Source organism: Carettochelys insculpta, chromosome 13, assembly GCF_033958435.1.
Source record: "Carettochelys insculpta isolate YL-2023 chromosome 13, ASM3395843v1, whole genome shotgun sequence".
Lineage (NCBI taxonomy): Eukaryota > Metazoa > Chordata > Testudines > Carettochelyidae > Carettochelys > Carettochelys insculpta.
In genome coordinates this window covers 18,657,023-18,682,761 of record NC_134149.1, presented here as the reverse complement: position 1 = coordinate 18,682,761, position 25,739 = coordinate 18,657,023, and the positions used below count along the sequence as shown (strand labels likewise).

The 25,739-nt window shown below is 46.3% G+C and overlaps 1 protein-coding gene and 1 long non-coding RNA gene across 6 annotated transcripts in view; both read right to left on the bottom strand.

Moving 5' to 3' along the window:
* LOC142020312 (uncharacterized) overlaps positions 1–15,724 on the bottom strand; it is a 73,563-nt gene extending 57,839 nt beyond the window's left edge. For 3 of the 5 annotated variants that reach the window (XR_012647349.1, XR_012647353.1, XR_012647351.1), the window contains exon 1: positions 8,542–8,653. This is a non-coding gene — a long non-coding RNA (uncharacterized LOC142020312). Of the gene's footprint in view, positions 1–8,541; positions 8,655–8,883 lie in introns of those variants that run through there. The other 2 variants (XR_012647350.1, XR_012647352.1) reach the window with 2 other exon arrangements.
* A 195-nt stretch (positions 15,725–15,919) lies between these two features.
* NXT2 (nuclear transport factor 2 like export factor 2) lies at positions 15,920–22,700 on the bottom strand. The gene is made up of 4 exons (XM_075007692.1): positions 22,602–22,700; positions 21,846–21,932; positions 19,069–19,213; positions 15,920–18,522 (listed from the first exon to the last, which is right to left on the bottom strand). Exons 1-4 carry the CDS (start codon positions 22,614–22,616, stop codon positions 18,344–18,346), a joined length of 426 nt encoding a protein of 141 aa, XP_074863793.1. The 5' UTR covers positions 22,617–22,700; the 3' UTR covers positions 15,920–18,343.
* Positions 22,701–25,739: the final 3,039 nt, after the last annotated feature.

Below are 25,739 nucleotides of genomic sequence, written 5' to 3'. Positions count from 1 at the left end.
GTTATGGAATCTCCACCATTAGAGATATTTAAGAGCAGGTTAGATAAACATCTGTCAGGGATGGTCTAGATGGTGCTTGGTCCTGCCATGGGGGCAGAGGACCGGACTCAATGATCTCTCAAGGTCCCTTTTAGTTCTAGTGTTCTATGACTCTAAGGCTACGTCTACACGTGCCCCAAACTTCGAAATGGCCATGCAAATGGCCATTTCGAAGTTCACTAATGAAGCGCTGAAATGCATATTCAGCTCTTCTTCTTCGAGTGTCCCCGTGGGTGATCCACATTAGGTATCGGGCTCGCCCCGGCGCCGCAGGTCGGATCTTCCAAGCAGTTTCTGCCGGACCGTGCATGCGCTGGTGCGGGCCGCTCCCTTGCACGCTCCTGGCCACGTGCGCGATCCGGTCCCGCCAGTTCCTCTTTAACCGCCATCGGCTGCAGACGGAATCTGCTCAGGCTATGGCCAGAGTTAGCGTATTTAACGTTTTTAATTGTTTTAAAGTTTCTGCAGTCTTAGATTAAGTTAGTCGGTTGTTGTTTTAAAAAAAAACAAACAAACAAACAAACAAAAAAAAAAACAAAGAAGGAAAGGAATTCACAGCTTCCAATCCTGGTAACAAGCGGAGCACCGGAGGCCAGGAGCCTAGGGCCATTAGCCCTCCTGCCGCGGCAGGCTTTATCCAAAAGGGGAACAAGCACAGAGAAGGTGCTAAGTACCCTATTAACAACTCAAAGACTCACCACAATGTCCTCTTCAGGATTCAAGAAGTGAGAGTCGTGCCGCAAGGCAATGCCCGCGTCTGATGAGCACAGTCAGTGTATAAGGTGCTTGGGGGAATCCCATGTCACTCAGAAATGTTCCTTCTGCGCCAAGTTAACAGCCAGAGCAAGGAAGGACAGAGAAATGTGGCTGAAAATGCTGTTGTTCGACAAGGCCCTCCAGCCAGACGTGCCGGAGCGGCCGCAGCAGGAGGGACCCTCCGGGGCCCATAAAAGGAAATTCGTGTCCCTAACCCCATCAGCGCAAAAACGGAGGAAAATCTCCCCAACCCTATCCCTGCCGGCAGCAACAGCGAGCGGGACGGCTGGAGCGCACAGCCCCCAGCCGCAGCTACAGCTGATCGGCGGCGGCGCGGAGACGCACATGGCGGAGGTTCAGCCTCCAATGATCAAACAGCCGCCCCGCCCTGCTGGCAGGGCGGCGGCTAAGCAAGCGCCGGAACCGGCGGCACCGCAAACAGCGGCACCGACCCCGGGGAACCGGAGGCGCAGAGCGCGCAGGCACGCAACCTGCAGGCACCGGGGGAGACTGCCCACGCGGCACCGCTGAGGAGCGTGCCGAGCGCGGTGCAGACTACGGGGCCGAGATCCCCGACGCGTCAGGGGGCAGAGCCACTCCCACAGGGGAGGGGAAAGGCAGCACAGAAAACACGGCACCGCAGTCCCTCTCCAGACAGGGCTGCAGAGCTGCTTTCTCTGAGCCCTCCACTCGTGCTGCGGACTCCAACGAGAAGGCAGAGGTCAGCCCTAGCCTATCCGGAGCCCCCATCTCCATTTCTACAGCCAGCCTCCCCATGGCTTGGACCACCTTCGCCCTTCTTGGGCTTCGAGCCATTTGAGTACTATCACAAATCGGTCTCTCCAGCGTCCCATGTCTCCAGAAGATCTCGCTCCCCCAGACGCAGGGGGTATGCACCAAGGGAGTGGTCCAGGTCACCATCCCAGGAACAGTGCCCATGTTGCCATGGTCGCCCCCATCATGTGGGGCATAGACACCATAGACATACTACCAGGGACAGATCCCCACAGACGGTCCCGTATCCCCAAGGGCAATCGCGAATGGGGACAGAGACTCAGATATCTCAGGGGGAGTTGGTTCTGGAACCCCGGGATTTTCCCTCGCAAGTTTCTAGCGAGCGGATGTACCACCGTCAACAGGACCCGGAGGGGTCCAGAGAGGCGTACCCTAGCGGTTCCTCGCTGTCCTCCCCAGATGAGGCTACGGCCCCGGGGGATGTCCATCCTCCGGACGATCTCAAACAGTTCCAAGAGCTGTTTAAAAGGGTGGCCTTCACGCAAGGCATCCAGACAGCAGAGGTGCGAGAGAAGCACCATAAGCTCCTTAAAAATCTGAGACCTCCGGCCTCCTCTAAAATAGCCATACCGCTTGACGAAGCAATCTTGGAGTCCGCCAGCACGATATGGCAGACCCCTGCGACTATTCCGCCTGTCCATAAGAGAGCGGACAAGAAATACTTCGTGCCGGCGAAGGGCATGGAGTTCCTATTCAGCCACCCGCAACCAAATTCTCTGGTGGTAGAATCGTCTCAACAGAGATCAAAAACGTCTCAGTTCAAAACAGGGGGAATGGACAAAGATGCCAAGAAGCTAGAGCTGTTCGGCAGAAAGGTCTACTCCTCCTCCACTCTACTGTTGAGAATGGCGAATTACGCAGCGCATCTAGCGAACCACAATTTCGACAACTACTCTAGGTTAACCTCCCTCATGGACTCGCTTCCAGAGGACAAGAAGCCGGTGCTCAAGGCTATCGTGGAAGAAGGCTACGCGGCCTCGAGGATGGGAGTTCAGATCGCCCTGGATGTTGTGGGCACAGCAGCACGCTCAACAGCTACGGCAGTGGTAATGCAAAGGGAGTCCTGGCTCCAACATCGGGTATACCGAGGGATCTGCAGGCGAAGATCGTCGATCTCCCCTTCGACACGCAGAAGCTGTTTGCTGAATCAACTGACTCGGTCCTTCATTCCAGTAAAGACTCAAGAGCCACTCTTAGGACCTTGGGGATCTACACCCCTCCAAACAAAAAGAAAAAGTACTACCCTCAGCAAAGGCGGTACCAGTATCAGCCACAGCGTCCCCAGTACCACAGGGGTTACGAGCACGGGCGACATCAACAGCATCAACAATATAGAACTCCCAGGCGACGTTCCCAACAGAGCCGTGCGTCCTCGGGGCAGGGCCAAAGGCCACAAGTTTGACACACAGATCCAGGGCTGCGCCATCACTACCATTGCACAATGTCATCCGAAGCTGTTATTCCACCATCGCCTCCGACCATTCTACGACCAGTGGCAAAGGATCACCACAGACAAATGGGTGCTGGAGATCATAGCCACGGGGTACGCGATCTCCTTCCAGTCGCTCCCACCGCCACGACCTCCACCCAGGCCCCACCTGCAGGATGCCTCCCACGAAGCGAGACTCAAGGAGGAGGTAGACCATCTTATGCTCATAGGGGCAGTGGAAAGAGTGCCGGAGCAACTGCAAGGGAAAGGGTTCTACTCCAGATACTTCCTCATGGAGAAGAAGAAAGGAGGCTGGAGGCCCATCTTAGATCTTCGAGGCCTCAACCGGTATCTGTGCGAGCAACGCTTTCGGATGATCACAATCGCCACCATCCATACGGCACTGGACGATGGAGATTGGTTCGCAGCCCTCGACTTACAAGACGAGTATTTTCACATAATCGGCTCACCGACGATTCCTCCAGTTCATGGTAGGCAAAGAACATTTTCAATACAAGGTCCTACCATTCGGCCTCTCCTCGGCCCCCAGAGTCTTCACCAAGACCTTGGCAGTGGTGTCAGCCTACCTGCACAGACAGGGGGTATTTATATTCCCGTATCTGGACGACTGCCTACTCAAAGGGGCCTCGAAGGAGGAGGTACTACGCATGATACGCGTCACAGCAGGCACGTTCTCTTCGCTCGGTCTGGTTATCAATCTGACAAAATCAAAGATAGACCCCACACAGGACATAGAGTTCATAGGGGCATGCATAAATTCTATTACAGCGAGAGTGTATCTACCAGAGACACGCTTTCGGGCCATCGGCTCCCTCGTGCAGGTCATCACCTTCAGCCCTACGGTGCCGGTCCTGACGTGCTTACAGCTGCTGGGCCACATGGCAGCAGCGACGTTCGTAGTACAGAACGCCAGGTTACACATGCGCAGCATGCAGCACTGGCTGGCGAGCGTATACAAACCGGCAGCACACACTGTTCACAGGGTGGTATTGCCCACGACAGAGGTGCACAAATACCTGCAATGGTGGGTAAACCCCAAGAACATGCTAACAGGGGTACCCTTCCACCAACCACAAGTATCGGTTTTTCTTACTACAGATGCCTCCCACATAGGGTGGGGAGCACACATGGGCGAAGAGGTGACACAAGGACTGTGGTCCTCCATGGAACAGTCACTGCACATAAATATATTGGAGCTCAGAGCGGTCTTCAACGCCTGCAGACACTTTCGAGACCATATACAAGGCAAAGTCGTCGGGATCAGTACAGACAATACCTCCACCATGTTTTATATAAATCGGCAAGGAGGAGCTTGGTCCCGTGCCTTATGTGCAGAAGCAGTCCGGTTGTGGAACTGGTGCATCGCCAACAATATAACCTTGAAAGCCTTGTACTTACCAGGCGCTCACAATGTGAAGGCAGACCAGCTGAGCAGGCGTTTCGCACTCATGCACGAGTGGCAGATCCGTCCCGATCTGCTACGACCGATTTTTCACGCATGGGGCTTTCCCCAGATAGACCTGTTTGCCACTCAACACAACAAGAAGTGCCCACGATTCTGCTCCAGGGCAGGACTGGGATGGGGGTCCCTGGGGGACGCATTCGCAATCTCCTGGAGGGGCCCCCTGCTTTACGCTTTTCCTCCCACAGTGCTGATCCACAAAGTCTTGCAGAAAGCCAGGAGGGAAGGAGCCCGAATGATCCTCATAGTCCCAACGTGGGATCGACAGCAATGGTTCCCCCTACTCCTGCGCATGTCGGACCGTCCACCGATGCCCCTCCCAGTGGTGCCGGATCTGCTCATGCAAGCCCAGGGGTCCATAGTGCATCCGCACCCCCAAGGCCTGCGACTACAAGCGTGGTTAATCCATGGCTCAGCTCCCTAGAGAGCACATGTACGGAGGAAGTGCAACAAGTCCTAGAAAGTAGCAGGAGGACTTCCACCAGGAAGACCTACTTGCAGAAATGGACTCGCTTCACGGCATGGTGTTCTACCAAACAGTTAGCCCCCCTTTCGGTGCCTATACCTGTAATATTAGAGTAATTACTGGACCTCAAGAGAGGAGAACTCTCACTATCCTCGTTAAAGGTCCACCTTGCCGCCACTTCGGCGTTCAGACACGAAGAGGAAGGGCACACGGTGTTCGCCCATCCCATGGTTACCAGGCTCCTCAAAGGGTTGGTAAACGTATACCCCCCTCGGAAACCGCTTCCACTTTCGTGGAACTTGGACATGGTGCTTAATGCGCTAACAGGACCACCATTCGAGCCTTTAGCCACGGTTTCCCTCCGCCTCCTTACGATAAAGACGACCTTCCTTCTCGCAATCACGTCAGCTCGCAGGGTGAGCGAGCTTGCAGCAGTTATGGCAACGCCACCCTGCACAGTATTTTCCAAGGAGGCGGTAACCATACGGCTGCATCCAGCCTTTGTTCCTAAAGTTTCTTCTGAGTTTCATATTAATGAACCTATTGTTTTACCCTCGTTTTATCCAAAGCCTTGTAACTCTAACAAAGAGGCACGCCTACACCTCCTGGATGTGAGGAGGGCGCTAGCCTTCTATATAGACAGGACCAAGTCCTTCCGGAAAATGGATAGACTCCTAGTCTCTCTCGCTCCCAAATCGAAAGGAGAAGGTCTCTCTTCGCAGAGAATCTCGAAGCACATCGTATCCTGCATAAAAATGTGCTACGAACTCAAGAAGACTCCCTTACTGGCCACGCCCAGGGCTCACTCCACTAGGGCGGTGGCGGCATCAACAGCCTTTTTCAAGGGCGTTGCGCTAAAAGACATTTGCAGAGCAGCGACCTGGTCATCCTATGACACCTTCGCCAAGCACTACGCCCTTCACAGGGTATTCCAAGAGGATACCCAGCTCTCGACAGAGGTCCTCTCGGGGACAAGCTGCACATGATCCGATTACCCACCTCCTATTTTGGGTTACTGCTGGGTAGTCACCTAATGTAGAGCACCCACGGGGACACTTGAAGAAGAAAGAAAAGTTACTCACCGTAGTAACAGTGGTTCTTCGAGATGTGTCCCTGTGGGTCCTCCACCACTCGCCCATCCTCCCCGCTTCGGATCTCTGTTTAGTGTTTTGCAGGAGCATCCGAGGCGGTTGGTCAAGGAACTGGTGGGGACCGGATCGCGCACGTGGCCAGGAGCGCGCAAGGGAGCGGTGCGCACCAGCACATGCACAGTCCGGCAGAAACTGCTTGGAAGATCCGACCTGCGGCGCCGAGGCGAGCCCGACACCTAATGTGGAGCACCCACAGGGACACATCTCGAAGAACCACCGTTACTACGGTGAGTAACTTCTCTTTCATTAGCATGCAGGCGGCAGCGGCGCTTCGAAATTGACGCGCCTCGCTGTGCGCGGCGCGTCCAGACGGGGCTCCTTTTCGAAAGGACCCCGCCTACTTCGAAGTCCCCTTATTCCCATCAGCTCATTGGAATAAGGGGACTTCGAAGTAGGCGGGATCCTTTCGAAAAGGAGCCCCGTCTGGACGCACCACGCAGCGGCAAGACGCGTCAATTTCGAAGCGCCGCAGCTGCCCGCATGCTAATGAAGCACTGAATATGCATTTCAGCACTTCATTAGTAAACTTCGAAATGGCCATTTGCGTGGCCATTTCAAAGTTTGGGGCACATGTAGACACGGCCTAAGAGGAATGGTCACACAACACGGTTCAGCTGCCACACCCTGTGCAGGACTATTCCCCCAAGTGGCACTAACCCAAATGGCTGAGCTCCCTCACTGGATGGTTCTTCTTTTGTGTGGGGCAAGAATGAGTGTTTAAGTGAAGCTTGGCTAGATAGACCTTAATTGTGCCACTAGGAAGGAAGGGTTTCCAAAGAAGAAACCACAGAACCATTACTACAGAAAGTGTTAAAGCAGTGCGTAGATTGCACAACAGGTAACAGGGTGCACACATGGTAGAAAAGCCAGCCAAACACATCAGCCCTCACCTCCAAAAGCACGGGGCCCAGAGCAGTTGCCCTAATTCACCATATTCAAGGGATGACTCTAGCTGCAACAGAGCAGATCCCTTCCCAAATGTAGATGGGCTACTCAGGTGCATCTTAATCCACTTCTTCATATGAGAATGGTTCCTCTGAAGGATGCAAGCCATGACCACCTTCAACCACACATAGACTGGATATAAAAAATATAACTAAATTTAAGAATCATAGCGAAATGTTGCTACTGCTGATTCTGGTCCCACAAAGTGCTGAATATACATTCCTGTCAGTGACTAATAGCATCCTAGACATGACTGCTCATTGCCCGGCCGTGGCAGCCCCTTTGCCCTTATACACCAAAAACAGCCAAGTGTCCTTTTGTTGGAAGTTCAATGGTGGAAATAATCCCACCAGGGATAAAGATGCAAACCAAACATAATTTTTTACAGCTAATTGCAGGTAAAAAGAGGTTTCTATCTATATCCCTAGCTACATCTTCTTAAATGGAATACCATGACAACTTTCTTGTTCTCTCCAAAACATGTCATCACACTAAATACAAATCTTTAGGCAGCTAGATGCTGTCATAATTTCAGCTGCAATTTCCCATTTAACCTTGAAATATGCATCCTTTTGTCCCCTTGACTGCCAGATTAAGGTAAAGGGCTCCTTAAACTAGCCCACAAAAACTAGTGGCTAAAGATCCAAGTCAGCAAAGGGCAAACTGGCAATAAAATGTAGCAACTTAACACTGGGGCTAATTTCTCCCTGACTTGTGCCAGGTGCTAATGTAGCAAATTCCCCATCTCTGAGTCTTTAATCCAGGGTGAAGTAGGAGCCACTATAGTGCACTACCCACATCATTCTGAAAATACATTTATTGTTCAAGCCAGCTAGCTATACTCCTGTGGCCAACACCACTCTAAACCAAGATGGGATGTATCAGAGAGGTAGCTGTGTTAGTCTGTATCTTCGAGAACAAGAAGTCCTGTAGCACCTTATAGACCAACATAATTTGGAGCATAAGCTTTCGTGGGCAAAGACCCACTTCACCAGATGCAGGAATGCCCCACTTATGCATCTGATGAAGTGGGTCTTTGCCCACAAAAGCTTATGCTCCAAATTATCCGTTAGTCTATAAGGTGCCACACAAGATGGGATGTGTCTCTATAATGTGCATGCTTCAGCCTCACAGGAAGGCGTGGGTCACATCAGGTCAGGCTAGGGGACCCTCTAAGTCCTTTTATTATCTCCGCCTGCTACGGCAGCTTAACGGCGTAGTTCTGTTTCCTGGAGATAATAAACATGGTTTCAGGCAGCGGTCCCGCCCGCTCGCGAACATCTCCACTTATGGAGCAGGACAGCGCGGGTGGGTGGGGAAGCTGGGTGAACGCCTCGCCGAGCTCCGGGACAGCGGGACCCTGGCCATGAACTGCAGCGAGCTGCTGCGCCTGCGGCCCCTGCTCAGCCGCCTGCTGCGGCAGCTGCCGGGCGGGACCAACGCCAGCCGCGGGGCCGCGCCGGAGGACGACGCCTACCTCTACATCCTGCTCATCATGATCTTCTACGGATGCCTGGCGGGCGGGGTGATCCTGGCCTACACGCGCTCCCGCAAGCTGGAGTCCAAGCACGACCCCTACCACCTCTACATCGAGCGCGACTGGAGCCCTCGCGCCGGCCTCGAAGGCGTCGCGTCTCACGACGGGTCCGGCGCGGAGGGCGCCGAGCAGCTGCTGTAAGAGCCGCGCTCCCCACCGCCGAACTACGGCCTGGCGTGCTCCAGCCGCCCCGGCGCCACCTGAGGGGGTGAGCCCCGCCCGTCCCTCCTAACAGCGAGCGGCCGCTGTTTTCCCTGGTCAGCGATACCCCCCACCGCGGACCTTTCCCGCCAGGACGCGGCCGCAGACCGCTCGCGCGGAGGCATCACGCGCCTCGTGGCCAAGGCTGGAACCGTTCACCCGACAGCCGCGCGGGGGCCGAGGTTACTGCAGTTGTGAGCACGTGCCCAGAGCCTGGCAGGGCGGCTCAGAATCAGAGTGCCGCCCCCCACCGCTGGCCGTGGTTGCAGCTTGGGCCCTGGGGCAGAGCCTGCCTGACTGTCTAGGCCCAGACCCCTGTTCCGGCACGGACGGAGGCTGCAACTGAGAAGACGCGAAGAGGGACGTAATGTAAAACTTGCTTTCATCACGTCTGTTTTCCAGGAGCAAGGCGGCGGAGGGGCCGAGGTTAGGCGCGCAACCCAGCAGCAATTCCACCTGCGGCCCATCCGGCCCAAGGCAAATAAAAGGAAATAAATTCAGACATCTGAATGGGAGTTAGGTGGCCCAGGGAAGCTGATTTTCCAGTTTCTCTGGGATCCATTTTGTATAACCTCATTCCAAATAAGGGAGTAATTTTACCTTTACCATTGTCAGGTTAAAGAAGCCACTTCCACCAGGTAATGAGCACAGTGCAGGTCCACCTAAGGCAGGGAGCAGAAATTTTCTCCTACCTTCTAAAAAAAAAATCTGCCTTCTCCTGAAAATTCTCTTTTGACCTGAAATCAATCCAAATCTTAACTACACAGGGGTGTGATATATTTAAGACGTCATTAGTAGATTCAATTGAAACTTTAAAGGGCACGATCCATAGTCTATACAGACTGAAGGATGCCTACTACCCTACATTAGTAGATATATTAGCACAGGTTGATCCTATCTAGTCCAGCACCAAACCAGAGAATTTGCTGTATCAGGGGAGGTCAGTATTGTCTAGCAGTGTTATCAACAATTCCACTGCTTACTGGGCTCTTAGACATTTAGTGGTAAATTACAGCTAAATAACATCACAGAACACTAATGATGACATGGGTCTTTGCCCACAAAAGCTTATGCTGCAAAATATGTTAGTCTATAAGGTGCCACAGGACTTCTTGTTATTACAGAACACAGAGCCAAGACTGGTGGCTATAAAGAAACTTTATGGGACCACAGGAAACTTGGCCATACTCACAATAAGTGGTTGTCTGGCTAGCTAAAATCATGTGGGGGTACAGAGTTTGCTGGATGAGGGAGTTCCAGATTAGAGAGGTTCAACATGCACAATTTATGCTGCTAAGTGAGCAAGAAAAAAACAGTGTAACTCAATCCCAAACTCAGTTGGGCCCAAAACAGAATATCTGAAATTCAGCTCAACTCCGGTTTAAAAAAAAAAGCCACATGTACATAATGAACTACTATGAGGAAATTAACCTTTGTCAGCACTATATATCTAAACAAGTATGTACTTAGAGAAGAAACAGTTTATATAATGCAACATATCTTTTAACAGGGTTGCCTTTTAACTGTTTGTACTGATTTGTATTGATTTTCTACAGTACTTATTTTGGTTAGTACATCTCTATAGATATTTCTGTTTTGCTTAGGCTATTAAGGTATTTTTCTTTAGATTGGCTAGTCATTCAGTGTTATCTGAACTAAAATTGTATTTAAAATTGATAAACAGCTGTTTTTAAAGACAGTTGTAATACCCTGAATTACATTAAAATTGTATGAAATTGTGTATGACATCTAGCCCTGTAATACTATGATGAAAAGACTTTAGTGCCCAAAGACTGCATAGAATACTTAAAGAATTAGCAGAATGAGGCTTCTCCCTGCAAGATATCCCTAGGGTGCAATCTGGATTGTTGAGCAACTCTGTCTCCTCAAGTCTCCAACCTCAAGTGCCTTTTACACAATTTTGCTCAAAGAACATCCACTCCTGGCCTGTTCACACACAGCCTATGGCATGCAAAATCACTCCCAGATGTGTTACATGAATGCTGTTCCAGCCACTCCTATAACACCAGCAAATTCTCAGTCCCAGCCTTCTCCCCTAGAAATGTTCATCCTGTATTGCCCACCACACTAGTGGACAATACAAGCTCATAAAAAGTTTGTCATTCCATCAGAGGAAAATTATGTGGATATCTCAAGTGGTGGAATCCAAACACGCTGGTTTGGATAAAACAAGATTATTAACTACAGTGAAATAGTATGTAAGTGACTTCAAGAGACAAAACCTAAAAATCAGGGTTGCGTTTTAGAAAAGAAAAAAGATCAAACACAACTGACATCAAATAAATTCTGAGTAAATGGGTGTCTCTCACCTATAAGGTGTAACAGGCTAGATTTCTTTCCAGACAGGGTTCCTGCAAGCAATTCACTATGTCCTCCTCTATTGTTCAGATGCTGACAATGTCATCAGCGATAAAAGGTAGGAACAGAGTAAAACATTTTTACCCCACTTTTATAACTCAGCCCTTTGTGCTAGAAAGATCTTCAATTTTCAGCTGTCACTTGTCAACAGCCTGGCTCATGCAGTTGAGCTTTGGGTCTACTGTAATAGAAGATGTATTTCTCACTTCCACTCCCCACCCAAAAAATGTTCGCTTTAATTGATAGCCTTGTTGTAACTGGAGAAATGATTTGAGGATATTCCCCAGAATAACAATTCTATAATAGAGTCCTATAACTTTACACATAGCATTGCTACACTTTTCAACAGGATACTGTTCAACAGATGATGATTTGTCAAATGATATCTCACAAGGCATATATTGTACAAAATATATCATAACCTTGTAATGTGATCACAGGAGCCTATGCTTTCACATCCTCCTTGTGCAATGACTAACAGCTCAAATAAAGCCTACAACATGAAGTTCACAGTTCCTAGCAAAGCCTGGAGATTTTGTGATCCAAATATTTCCCTATAAAGCTTAAAAACAATACATGGACTGGAAGTGAGAAACAGAAAGTACATAAAATGCAGTCCAACCTGAGGAGAGGATTATGAAGCAGACAGCAGGAAACTAGGACCTTTGAGCAGAAGTTGTATGCACTAAAGTCCAAATGGGTCCAAAAGTCCATGCCAACCTTAGTATTCAGCAAACAGCCCAATTTATGCTGATAATATTTCTTTGTTAAAAAAGTATAAAGATAGTTACAAAAATATAATTCCAAGTATATTTTAATTAAACCTAAAACCTAAATCTTAAAGTGTGGAAATAAAAAGGTACACATTCAAATACAGAACAATCTTCCTAAAAACCTAGATCTGGAAAAATTTACACTGGGTGTTTCCAACCACATTAACCCCATTTTTTTTATTGTTTTCTCTATAAGACAGTTAAAATAATTATTTAACTGATAAAATTAATGAAGACAATTGTAATTTATGTTCAGTATATTATGAGAGCTTTGTCACTGACCTTTGTAGAGCTTGGATTTCACCTTTTGTACTTAATAAAGCGTAGGAAGTTGTGCCCTAATTACAAAGCAATTTTAGTACTGTTTTTTCTATGTGATGTCTGCCTATTTCAGTAATTAAAATGTTAAAATTCTGAAACAAAATGTTTGCAACAAACCTTGAAATTTTTATATAGTTTTCTGCAAGACAGTTGCTTACTGTAGGTATTAGTGATGTGTGAAATAAGAGTTATATCTTCATCTTTTAGTATCTCAAACCAAACAGTTCTTTCCTGGTAATTGTGTTCAGACTTAGTTGCTACAGGATTCTCCGATACTACTTTTCACATAATTTTTTTTTAAGTATTCATATTATGGAGTGGGTTTGGGGATTCTCAGGTGCCCCCTGAGGTAGCTTTAAGATCACTTAGTTTTGTACCTCTGTCTACAAATCTTCATGCCACATTTCTGGTTCTCACACTTACATAACTGCACTGCCAACAATGGAGGGGGGATATTTATAGCCAGCCCAACCAACCATCAAAAAGTTTTCATTGAATTATTTTCAACTGGATGAAAATGTGTTTCAAACAATTATTCAAGAGTTTGAAGGCCAGAAGAGATCAATATTTATCATCTAGTGTGATCTCCTCTGTAACATCATCCAACAACCTCAGGACAAAACTAGACAAAGCATATCTTTTAGAAAGACAGCCAATCTCAACTAATTTCTACCTATAGTGACATGATTGTTTATCCTTGGCTGCATTAGGGTCTCCATGTTGCGATGCTTTGAAAACTTGATTACTGGAGAAAAGCTACACAGCTGAAAATAAGTTATATTTCACATGCAGCAATCAGTGATAATCTCTAAGAAAACTCAGTTTTTATTTCCCATGCCAATACATTACCTAGCTGGTCAACTACCTGGTTAAATGGCCAGGACATGCAGCCACCGTGAAACACAGAACAAGTAGCATTAATTCTCAAAGCTTTAAAGCTAGTTTGTGTTATGAATACTGAGTAGTTCAATATGGATCCCAACCGTGATTAAAGATGGAAACAGGTATCGGGGTTTGTTTGTTTAAAGGTGGGCCAGGGCTATAAAAATCCTGCTCTAAAGCATTACGAACAAGAGCAGCTAAAGCAGCGGAGCTTGGCGAAGGAGTTCTCGAGATAAAGGAGCAATTATGTGACCCTTCTGGTAAGTGGTCGACTGTTTTGTGTTTGTCTGTTTATATTTGGGAGGTACTTGCAGGTTGCCTGAAAGATCCTGTGTGCTGAGCTTGTTTGTCTGGAAAGCCATATGGTGAGGCTAGTAGCCTGCTAGGCAAGGTTGAGAGCTTCCTAACAAGGCTTCGATACTTAATCCATTTAAGGCCCATCAAACCTTAACCAGAGGAAAGGGTTACTCAGGAAGGCCAGGTTTATAAAAAGCCTGCTCCTAAGCAACCAGTGAAGGGAGTGAACAGGAGCAGCTAATGGGGAGTTTGGTGACAGAATTTACAAGGGGCATTTGCTGGGGGCTAGGAACGTGGTATTCTTTAATCTTTAAATTAAAATCAAAACCACATGACTTTAAAAAAAAATCTATTGAATTAATTCACTCTCGGGGTAAAAAGATAATACAGGTAGAAGCCCAGCAACTGAGTGGGGGCTATCCACTTTATTGTGCTAAATGTAGCAGGTCTGATTACCCATCCAATGGGCAAAAGACAGTCCCTTAACTTAGGTACAGCAGAGCCTCATTCAGAAAACAACCCTCCAGTGAAGTCAGAAACCTTAACTGCTGCTGATGTTGATGACAATTGAAGGCAATCAGCACCTAATGGGAAACCTGAACATTAACAATCGTTTTACTCAGCTCAGACACACTCCATGCTAAAAAGGAAAAACAGGCATTTACCTGGAGCATTAAGTTCATTCTTATTTTTCTATAAAAAAAGCCATTGTCTATGCTGGGGTCAAGGAAGAATTATTTATATTCCAAGCATCTTGCATATATTATGTGTTAGGCTGATGCCTTCTTGGCAGTTGTTGGAGGGTGACACAAACTTCAGTGACTGCTAACAAATGAAACTACCACATTATCCAGATATTTTACTTCTGCCCTCTCAAGTGTCATTTGCGTCTGTTATGCTGCATTACTATCTGTTGATACACAAGTGTGGAACTAGTTACCATGCCACATACATTTTTCTTATTGCAGGAGAGACATCACAGCCACCAAGGAGCACACACAATGGTGGCTTCTGATCTGAGATACTTGAGTACCATAAAGTGGCAATAGTTAGAAAGCATATAACTCGAAGTCAAAACAAAAGAGCAAAGTTGAATAGCCAAATATGTTCTGCACTTTAATAAAGTAAGAAAAACACTATGAAAACTTGTAATAAAAATAAAGTGCCAGCTCACAATTTTTAAGTGACACCCTTACAAGAGGTCTTAAACGTTTGTAAAAAAGATTATAAAACATATTCAACTTCATTAAAAGCTCTTCTCATGTTAAAAAGCAACACTTCTTTGTAAATACAGAATTCCCTCATCAGGTAACAAACATCACACAAGTCTATGAAGCCAAAATACTTCCTTCTAAGACATGGCAGCAATGAGAATTTTATATTATTGTGGTATGCTAAAAAGAGCAAAACATAACTAAAATGTCACAGAATTGACTAATGGAGGTTATACAAGATGGGCAGAATAGGTCTATCCAGTCCCCAAGTGTCAGAAGGTGCTATTAGGATTTGCAAGTGGTTAGCTTTTCAGCTTAATTTTGTATCATTGCTTTGCTACATGCCCAGAATTTACTATTTTAAAAGAGAAAGCATCAGAGTGTTTTGACATCTATACAGTTTAGTTTTTATAATTATATACAAGTATTAAGAAAAGTAAGAATCATGGTTAGCCAGCAGTTATAGTAGCCTGAGTGTGCTGGTTTTCTTTAAGAACATTTTGGAGACAGATCACCTCCAGCTCTGGGGACAAAACCATCAACAACTTCCAAAGCCAAAACCTTACTATGGCTCTACTAACGGAGTAGTGACAGGATGAAAAGCAGAATACTGCAAAAGACCATTACTTCTGCCCAGTCTACAAAAATTCATGCAAGCTACAGACAAGATCCACTTCCCACAGTGAAATTAATATGAAGCATAATGGAAGGCAAAGCTTATACGATTAAGTTAGTTTGTGCACATACTAAAACTATGTTTCAAATAGTAAGAACTCAGAACATCAATAGCACCCTCCATACTTAACCCAAGCCTGCCTCCATCTGAACAGAATGTATAAAAGAGCTAAGAATAAAATTCAGACTTGAAATACATCCTCTACATCTAAAACTTCCACTTGTTGGCCATCTCTACACTTGGCCAAAACTTTGAAACAGCCATGCTGATGGCCAAATCGGAGAATGTCTATGTCTACACTAGGGGAAAACTTCAAAATGGCCAGGCGAGTGGCCAAATTGGAGAATACTAATGAGGCTCTGAAATTAATATTCAGCGCCTCGTTAGCATGCTGCCAGACATGGCACGTTGAAAGTGCTGCATTTTGCTTGCATGCGGTTCATCTACACAGGGGTCCTTTCGAAAAGGACACCTGTGTAGACAAGCCGCGCACGAGCGAAAAGTGGCACTTTCGACATTAGCTGGCAACATGCTAATGAGGCGCTGACTATTCATTTCAGTGTCTCATTAGTATTCTCCAATTTGGCCACTAGCATGGACATTTTGAAGTTTCCCCCTAGTGTAGACATAGCCGATGTGGCAGAAGTTCTTAGACAACTGTACATGCTAATTTAAGATCTCATTACAATAATTTTAAAATATTTACTTGAGTATATATGTGTTTGGTATAAGAATATTGTGTTCTCAAATGTCTTCACAATTCAGGAACTCAGTGCAGGAATTTCACCTATAAATGTTTTAGAGATAAAAGTTATAGTGATACCATATATATGTAGACAAGATACAGATGAGATTCACATTATTAACATAACAAACAGTGAGCTGTAACCATAATACAACATCACCAGAGTTCAACAATGCTCTATAATTTGCAGGTAATGACAATGTTAACTCTGTTTTTGGTTTGATGAAAAGATATGAGAACATCTCAAAGTTATTGCAAGAGGACAGTAAACTATTAAAAAGGTCAGTCGTCCTCCACAATGCACACAGATCGCAATACATTTACAGTATCCACACAGTTGAACAGTTTTGTAGTCCTTATGCCATTTTTAGATTCCTGATTTCTTAAAAAGAGGAATATACAGGAAGCAGTTTCTTGAGGAAGGACTGTTCCAGCTTTAGCTATAGAAAAATTTCCATTTACGAGCTGGCCAATGTATTACAGTGTTTATATAATTGTTAAAAATGCATTAAGTTAAATACTGATGTAGCCAACTACTTCATCTTAATATCAAGTTATATAATTATTTATTGAAACACATGAAGCATACAAAGCTTTCTAATTTAAAGAATAGAATTAGTTGTTTCCTAGTCACGTATTTCAGCCTTACAAGGGTAAAGGTTGTATATAGCCTTGTGAATTGTCAAAACCTCTGTCAGGATGAAATTAATATTTGATCTACAATTTACTGTCAAATACATGGTTAGTTACAGTTTGCATTTTCAAGTACTTACAATGTGACTAGATTTCTATCCTTTTCATTGGCTAAACTTCAATTAGCAGTCCAAACACAAAGTATTACCATTCTGAGATCAAAAGTGTTAATTCAGAAAGCAGACTACTCTCTAAACTTTAAAACAATTAAAAAACTAAAAACAGAACAAAGAGCATAGCTATTTAAGGTAAACATTCTGAGACACGCATAATAAAAACAAAACAGGAAAAGGAAAAATGAAAGTTGCACGTTAATGTTGGATCAGAGAAAGATACAGTTCTTTCTTCTTCCTTTTTCAGGAGGTTAATATCCTTAAGCTATTCTGAACAACTGCACTGAAAAGCTGACTAGCATACCATACATACAATTTCAATGCCACTTTCCTATTATAATGGTTCAGAGGCTGATGGGGTAAAAGCCCAACAATTCAAAACAGGAAAAAAACTCGCAATAAAATAAGTATGTTGTGCTTCACAGTAATAATGAAATTGCTAGCCGCAGAAAACAAACTAGGACATTCCTGATTGATATGTAGCTTATACTCCAAGACTTCCAAAGAAAGGGAAGCAACTTCTCAAATCATCTTAACATGGTTGTCCTTTCCCTTTGCATGCAACGGAGCTGTTAGTGTGGATCTGGATCTGCATAAGTGATTGTAACCAAATATTAACAGGTTTAAGACAAAGGAGAAACCAGGGAGGCACTGGAGGCATTGTACATCAAGGACACTGAACACTGGCTTTACAAATGATGTTAACAGTTTACACATGCTCTAACATTATTTTCAAATTTTTGAGGGGAAGCCGCAAGCATGACTATACGCCAACCCCTTTATTTTCTCATTCCCCAAACCACATTAATTGGTGATGCTCCAAGTGGGATTTCTCTCAATATGAGAAGTTATTTTGATGTGGTCACACTTACTGAAAATAAAAACCCTCTACTGACTGCCAGATCAAGCTCAAGGCTCAAAATAAGCTGTTCTAAGTTTCATACACATGTCACACATGAGCAACTAATTCCATTTCTTATTGTCATAGGTGTAGAGCTTCAAAGATGGCGTTTCTAAGCTGAAATGATTGCACATCTGTATGAATGGATTCCGTGTCCAAGTAGTGGAGATTTCACTATTCAATATTATTGAAAAAGTTCCTGAAGCAGCAGGATAATTGTGTGTAAGGCATTTACAGGAATGATTTCAACATTACATGAGTGAACCACTAACACAAACTTCAAGCAGAGATATGCCCTCTGTTTAAATATTTAAATATGTCTTAAATATTTCATAGGAGCCCAATCAACTTGAGCAAACTTCTTCCATTTCACAAACAGATTTGCCATTAAGTCCAGGGCCACCAGGACCAGCACACAACAAATCCACAGTATTTCCAGAACAAACGGCACAATAGGAGAAGGGATAAATGTCTTGCAGGTTTAGAGAATGACTGTCCAGAGAGCTAGTCATGCCTTGGAGAGGGAAAGTCATCCTTTCAGTCCCCACTAACTGGACCAATCCTGAAAGCGGAAGCAGTCACTTGCAATCTTCCACACTGTGCTGGTAGGTGTAGCTTGTGCTGTCAGTAGGAAATTCTGGGTGAAGTAACGTTGCTTGTTGCCATCGAATTTTACTGTCCCACATGTAACCACAAGGACTGTGGTCTGGCTTTGAGTAGCTTGTTCTTCACAAAGAGAATGGCAGAATATAAAAGAAAAAATATGTACATTTTCCCATTATCTCAGCAGTTTATGTATGTGCTTTAATAATAACTTCCAAACCAATCACAGTTACAGGTTTCTTAGCAAATAGTTGGAAAAGTATGTGTTAAACTGATTTTTATGTTGTATTGTTATTAACAAACATTTATGGTTACTTATTCATTAACAAATGTTGCTTTTTAATGCTATTTTAACTTGCATTCTTTATAGTACAATAACATACATAGGTTAAAGTTAGTTCAATACATTAAAAGTAACTGCTACTGTGCACAAAGAAAGAAGAATCAAGACTACATCTGAGCAAGTGTTCTTAAGAAGGAAGTTTACTGAAGTTCTACTGCACAGTTTTAAGTAGTCGTCCTCCCATTATACCCCTTTATTTAAAAATAAATCTATATTTCAGCCATCAAGACTTTTACTTACCTTGTTCTAAGAACCGCATTTGATCATTGTTTCAAGTAACCGTAGAAAGTGAACATTAAACATTCTGAATAATAAAATTACCTTACCATGAACAGGCTGGCAGTCTAACATATTAACCTGGAACTCACTAGATGGCAACATTTCAAAAAATTCTTTCAGTGCTTCTTCCCCAGACACTGCGTTGCCATTCCAAATTAATGTTGCTTTGTCCAGATAGAGTCTAGTTAATACCTAAGGGATTATGAGAATATATGTTTGGAACAAGGGCATTATTAAAAGACAGGCTACTTGTTACCAATATAGGAAACACATTCATATGTTCAAAATTAAAGCAGTATTGTGCATATTACATTCTTACTTCATGCATAAGGCCCAACCAAATTCATGGAAATTTCACAGCCATAGTATTTAAAAATTGGTAAATGCCATGGTTTCTGATGTTTAAGCCTGTAAATTCATGGTGTTGTAACCCAAAGGGAAATGGGTGGGAGAGGGGAGTGTTGTAAACATGTTATGGGATTGCCACCCTCATTACTGTGCTTTCAGAGCTGGACTCTGAAAGCAGCAACCACAGAGCTTCTTGCAACATAGGTGGTTCAGGAAGTAGAAGTGGGTCTGATCTCCCACATGCTGCTGGGAGCGCCTCAGATAGGGGCTTCCAGGCTGATAGTCCTGGCCATCTTCAGGGGTGGGGGAGACAATATTCACTCCCTGTCTGCACAAAGCTCTGTACCCACAACCTCACACTCAGCTGCAGGAACCTCAGGCTGCTGTCCAGTTCCAGAGAACATCCTGAAGCAGAGGAGGCACCCGTAGGAGATCTGTCTGGTATCTCCTCACCTCCAAAATAGCTATGCAGGTGATGGACATGTCCTATCATTCCCTTGCCTAGTTGGAGCTAGGAAGCCCCCTTTGATGGAGCACTTCATTTGGCAGGAGAAAGGAGACATCAGATTTCAAGGAAAGGGCATATTTCACAGCTGGAAATTGGTAGGGTCCAATTCACATAGCACTGACTGAAGTGTCTTACTCAATCATCAGTTTCCATTAGCAACTGACAACCTGTATGTTGCTTTGTAACTTAGTTTTCTTAAGTAACAATAATGCCTTACTACTCAACATAGACATCAGTCAGATTCTTCAGTTGTTTCCTTTAGGAGCAAGCGAAGGAACCGAACCACTTTCCAGAGCAGACAAAGAAATGTACATTGTCACCTCACTATTGTAAGTTTTCTGTTCCAAAGTATTTCTTATTCAGACAAATAACATTGGGGAAATTAACCTGAGTAAAATTAACATGCACATAAAAAGGGCCACCAGAAAGTTACCAAAGAACACAGTGTAGTATGTTTGAGGGAGAAGGCCAGTGTCTGACCTCTATAATACAAGCCTTAAAGAAGGGTCTGTGCTGACCCTTGCATCTCTATAACCTATTCATCTAGGCTACATCTACACTAGCCCCTTCTTTTCAAAAGGGGCATGGTAATGAGCAAGGTTGGAAGATGCTAATGATGTACTTCCATGAATATGCAGCAACTCATTAGCATAGTGGCAGCTGCAGCAATTCGAAAGTACCGGTGTACCTGTTTGGTTTTAGGAATAAGGGGCTTTCGAAGATTGGGGGGGTCCTTTTGAAAGCCCCCCATCTACACAGGTGGTGCATGATTTGAAAGTGGCACTTTTGAATGCCCATGGCTGCCATTATGCTAGTGAGGCACTGCATATTCAGGACAGTGCCTTATTAGCATCTTCCAACCTTGGTCATTACCATGCCCCTTTTGAAAAGGGGCTAGTGTATACATAACCCTAGAGGCCATAAATAACATAACATTCAGCAAGTTCATTAAAAGCATTCAGATCAGCAATTCTTCAACTGCTGCCCATGAAGCACTTCCTGATCATATGATGCTGGTACTCTCTCAATCATTTCTAAAAGCACCCAAACTCAATTACAATGAAGGGACACTTCTAGCTTAGGCAGTTAGAAAAAAGGAAACTTACTAATTCATGAGATCACGCTCTGAAAAAGAAACTAATCAACTAATTTAAACTGCTCATATTCAAATTTACTATGCACTCTAGCTGTCAAAGAAAGAGATACAGAAACAAAGAGAATCATTGTTTTGTGAAGGGATCCATGAGACACTCTGTAGAAAAACCTTATAGGATGAAAAAAATTAGAACCCCTAATTAAGATAGCATCTTGAAGGCTATTTTAAAGAACAGATCAGAAGACAGAGGTCTGAAATCTCCCAGCAATGATAAGATGGGTGGTACAGGCTGAAATTCTCTCATCTGGCAACACCCATAATCCAGAAGGGCCAGGGATGTTGCTGGACCAGAGAGTCACAGATGCCTGGAACCAGTCTGGCTGGTGAGCCAGAATGGAGGCCCCTCAGTGGCAGAGATCCCCGCAGCAGCACTGCTGACAACCCTGCTGTGGGGAGCTTAGCAGGCAACCCTGGAGTGACAGGGAGCCAACACCCCAACCAGGGAGCAGTGGGAGCCCCACGAACAACCCCGTTGTAGGGAGCTGGGACAGAGAGTCCCAGTGACAGGAAGTCCTGATAAGAATGGAGCCCCCCAGGCAGCCTGGGGTCAGGGAGCAGGAGACATCCAGGAGGGGAACCCAACCAGCAGGACAGCAGCCCCCTAGGCAAGCCCAGAGGCCTGAGCTACCCTCATCTGGCAAATTTTCTCCTTTAGGACCACTCAGGTCCCAATGGTGCTGGACTAAGGAAGTACAAACTGTAGATAACACCCAAAAAACTTAAATTATATAGGATGCTCAGTCTGACAATGGAATTACACATGCACACATGACCAGGGGACAAGAACTGAGTCATGTTAGTGATCTACCTACCCTTCTTCTCTTATCCATTGTTTCATAATAAATGTTGACAAACTCTTCAGCAGCTCTACAAGTCTGATCCACATATGTTTTAAAATCCTAGAAACAACAAAACCCTTATATTTACATAGAGCAATGTAAACCAGTCAGTTTGATGAAATTCCATGAGCAGTTTCTCCATTAAATAAATTAGCATATGCCGTAACAAAATGGAAGAGTCCTGTTTCCCTACCATCCTGTCTCACAAGAACTAAGGCAGAACTGTCCTACAGAGTACACACGACAGGGCTTTTAAATCATGTGAATTTCAGGGACTCCGGGGTAGCTTGAGCTACAGTTCAACAGACCTCGTACAAGAGATGGCAAATTAGTTCTCTTTGCATTCCAATTAAGTTCTCCTGGACATTTTGCCTTATGATCCTCCCGTGTCCCTCAATCTGTCCCTTTTCCCCTCCCTGCCTCTATACCCTGCAGAAGGTTGCAGACAACTCTCGTCCTCTCCTCCCTGCCCGCAGTACTGATGCCAGCTGCTTGCGGCTGGGCTGTCCCCACCAGCACTCGGCAGGTCCATGAGACCACCAGCACCGAGTTCCGGGAGGCCCAGGGGGGCAGGATCGTGCAAAGACTGCCCTGGGAGTGAGAGGAAAGAAACCCCTCCCCCACCCAAGCCGCGGGCCCCCCACGAAGGACGAGATGCCTCTGTCCCAACCCATCCCTCCCGCACCTGAAGCCACCCACCCCCGCGATTCAGGGCGCCCGCGGACTCACCACGGAGGCGGCCATGCAGGCGGCGCAAGGGAAACCCTACCCAGACCCGGCGCAAAGGACAAGACAACCCTCAGGGACGCAGGGACCTCGGCGCTCAAAAGAAAGCGGATGTGTGTTCCCAACCAACGTCCCCCTTCCGGCCACGCTGCGGTACGGCACATAAGTCCTTCCGGAAAGCACCATAGAACGGGGCCGCGGGTTCCAGGGGGAGGGTGGGCTCAACCTAGGCGCATGCGCCCTCAGCTCGATGAGGTAGGTCACTGGCCAGAACGGAGGAGCCCACCCGCGCCTTCCACCTCTTGGGCCAGCCGGACGTCGTGGCCGCTGGCTCCAGCCGTGCAGGGGGGCCTGGCTGCCCGGCTCCTAGTCACTACGTGGCGATCCCGCCGAGGCTGCCGCGACCATCCTGGAGAGCGTGGCGGGAGCGGCGGATGAAGGGGCGGTGGCAAAGAGCGATCCGGCGGAGGAGGCAGCCAGCAGCGCCCCCTCCCCGCAAATGCAACGGGGTATTTGCGTTAGCCCTGTCCCTGGGACTCCCGCGAAGCCCTTTTTGACAACCTGATCTTTAAAAGTGCGTGTGTTGGCACCGTTTGGATCGTTGTTCCGCCTTATCTTATTAACAGAACAGCACTACTGTATATTGTAATGCCTGTCACAGGGTAGAACACACTATCGCTCTAGATACAAAACCATAGGGGCTACTATATCCTATAGATACCATGTTTTCTGCTTTATTCACAGCTTGTCTAGTTATACAATGTACCTGCTAGAGGTCATATTGTCTGTACTATTACAGAGAGCCAGGGAGGGATAATCTCAGTAGTTTCAGCATTGGCTTGTTAAAACCAGCGTCGTGAGCTCACACCTCAAGGAGGCTATTTAGAGATCTGGGGCAAATAGATTAAAAAAAATCTGTCAGGGATGGTGCGTCATCCTGCCAAGAAGGCAGGGGACTGGACTCAATGACCTTCCAAGGTCTCTTCTCATTCTATGAGATGTATATCTCCATATGGCTACGTCTACACGTGCCCCAAACTTTGAAATGGCCATTTGCATGGCCATTTCAAAGTTTACTAATGAAGCGCTGAAATGCATATTCAGCGCTTCATTAGCATGTGGGCGGCAGCGGCGCTTCGAAATTGAGCTCATGGGAATAAGGGGACTTCGAAGAAGGTAGCGTCCTTTCGAAAAGGAGCCCCGTCTGGACGCGCTGCGCGGCTGCAAGGCGCATCAATTTCGAAGCGCCGCTGCCGCCCGCATGCTAATGAAGCGCTGAATATGCATTTCAGCGCTTCATTAGTAAACTTCGAAATGGCCATTTGCAAGTTTGGGGCACGTGTAGACACGGCCTTGGAGAGCTGTGCATCCATCCATCCCTCCACCCAGTTGTTTACTGGCATGCAGCAGGAGCTCAGCCCTGCCCCTTCTGCCCCCCATTCAGCACAGGAGGGGGCCAAAGGGTAAGTCTGGGGCTGGAAGTCACACTGCAATGGCCCCCATGGCCCATGGGGCTGGAGCCAGAGCCACCATGGACCCTCCCTCTGTGGCACAGAGCTGAGGCTGGAGCCCTACCATGGCAGCCCCTGCAGCTCAAGCCCCCACCCCAGGGCTGGGCTGGAGCTGTGGCATGGGGCCACAGGCACAGGGCTGGGGCTGGAGGCTCCTCGCCCCCGGAATCCCCTCTGCAGGGCTGGGGCTGGGGTTGGGGCCTTACTGTGGCTCCTGCAGCACAAACCCCTGCCACAGGGTGGGGGTTGGAGCACCCCCGGAGCCCCCATCACAGAATCCTGCAGAACGTGCTGCAGGTTGATTTATCTCCCCCTCCCCCGGAGGTGGGAGGATATTGGCCAGGCAAGAAGGTGCAGGAGCAAGCTGGGGGTGGGTGTTTGCAATCTAGGTAGGAGGAAGGGTACAGAAGCAGGCTAAGGGTGGGTGGTCTGGATGGGAGGGTGGAGGAATGAGCTGGGGTTTGGGGATTTGGGTGAGAGGTAAAAGTGCAGCAGTGGGTGGGTGGGGTCAGGAGTGGTCCAGAGGTGAGAGTAGTGGGTGGGAGGGAGGGTGCAGGACCAGGGTGGAGGTATGGGTAGGAGCAGGATGGACAAGAGAGTGTGGGCAGGAGGGCATGTAGGAGCAGAGTTGTGTGGTCTGGGCAGGAGGAGGGGGCAGAAGCAGTCTGGGTGAAGGGGGGGCACGCTTATCTTCCAGCAGCTTTGTAGCTGTCCTTTTTCTGCAGCCGGTGGTGACCAGGGACACCAGCAGCTCCTCTCCAAATGAGTAACTTGGCTGTAGCTGCCACAAAGGGGCAAGTGCTGCTAGTAATAATAATAATAATAATAATCATCATCATCATCATCATCAATGGGTTACAAGATACTGTAAATCAAAATTGAGACAATGTCAACTAAAACACCTCTCACCAAAAAAACAAAGAAGCAAAAATTAAGTCCCACCTTTGCCAATTCTCCATATGCACTTTTCAATAATATGGGTAAATGGATTAGCCTTATAGTGAGAATTATAGGTGAATTTGGGTCCTGGCGCACTAAGCTATTGTGAATCTGAATTCTTGAGTCCAGGATCTTCCACAAGAGGATGGCCTGCTTTTGTTCTGTGGCACCTTAAAGATTAACAGATTTATTTGGGCATAATTGGGCATGGGTAAAAAAGACTTTGTCAGATGCATGTGGCATCTGATGAAGTGTTTTTAATCCATGAAAGCTTCCACCCAAATAAATGTGTTGGTCTTTAAGGTGCCACACGACTTCTTGCTGTTTCTGCAGATAAAGATTAACATGGTTACCCCGGAGACCTCCTTTTGTTCAACTATCAGATTCAGATTTTTACCCAGGACAAAAAAAATGAAAAGGAGGAAGATAACTAGTGTAAACTATTTCTCTTGTGCTAGGATAGTTTGAGGAAGTAATTGATTTGGTCTCTTAGCTTTAAAAGTATTGTTTAAAATGTGGGACCCATGTTCAGGTAACTCCATTAGTGCAAGTATACACAATTTAACCATCAAAGTTAGACACTAAATTCTCTCTCCTCTTTGATAAGTATCAGAGGGGTAGCCGTATTAGTTTATATCTGCAAAAACAACTACAAGTGCTATGGCACCTTATAGACTAACAGACTTTTGGA

Excerpts from the sequence above, each read along its gene's own strand:
- NXT2 (XM_075007692.1), bottom strand. Across the intron at positions 19,214-21,845 it reads CAATGGATAAGAGAAGAAGG|GTATTAACTAGACTCTATCT; the intron begins GTAGGTAGATCA and ends ATAATCCCTTAG. Across the intron at positions 18,523-19,068 it reads AGACTGCCAGCCTGTTCATG|AACAAGCTACTCAAAGCCAG; the intron begins GTAAGGTAATTT and ends CTCTTTGTGAAG.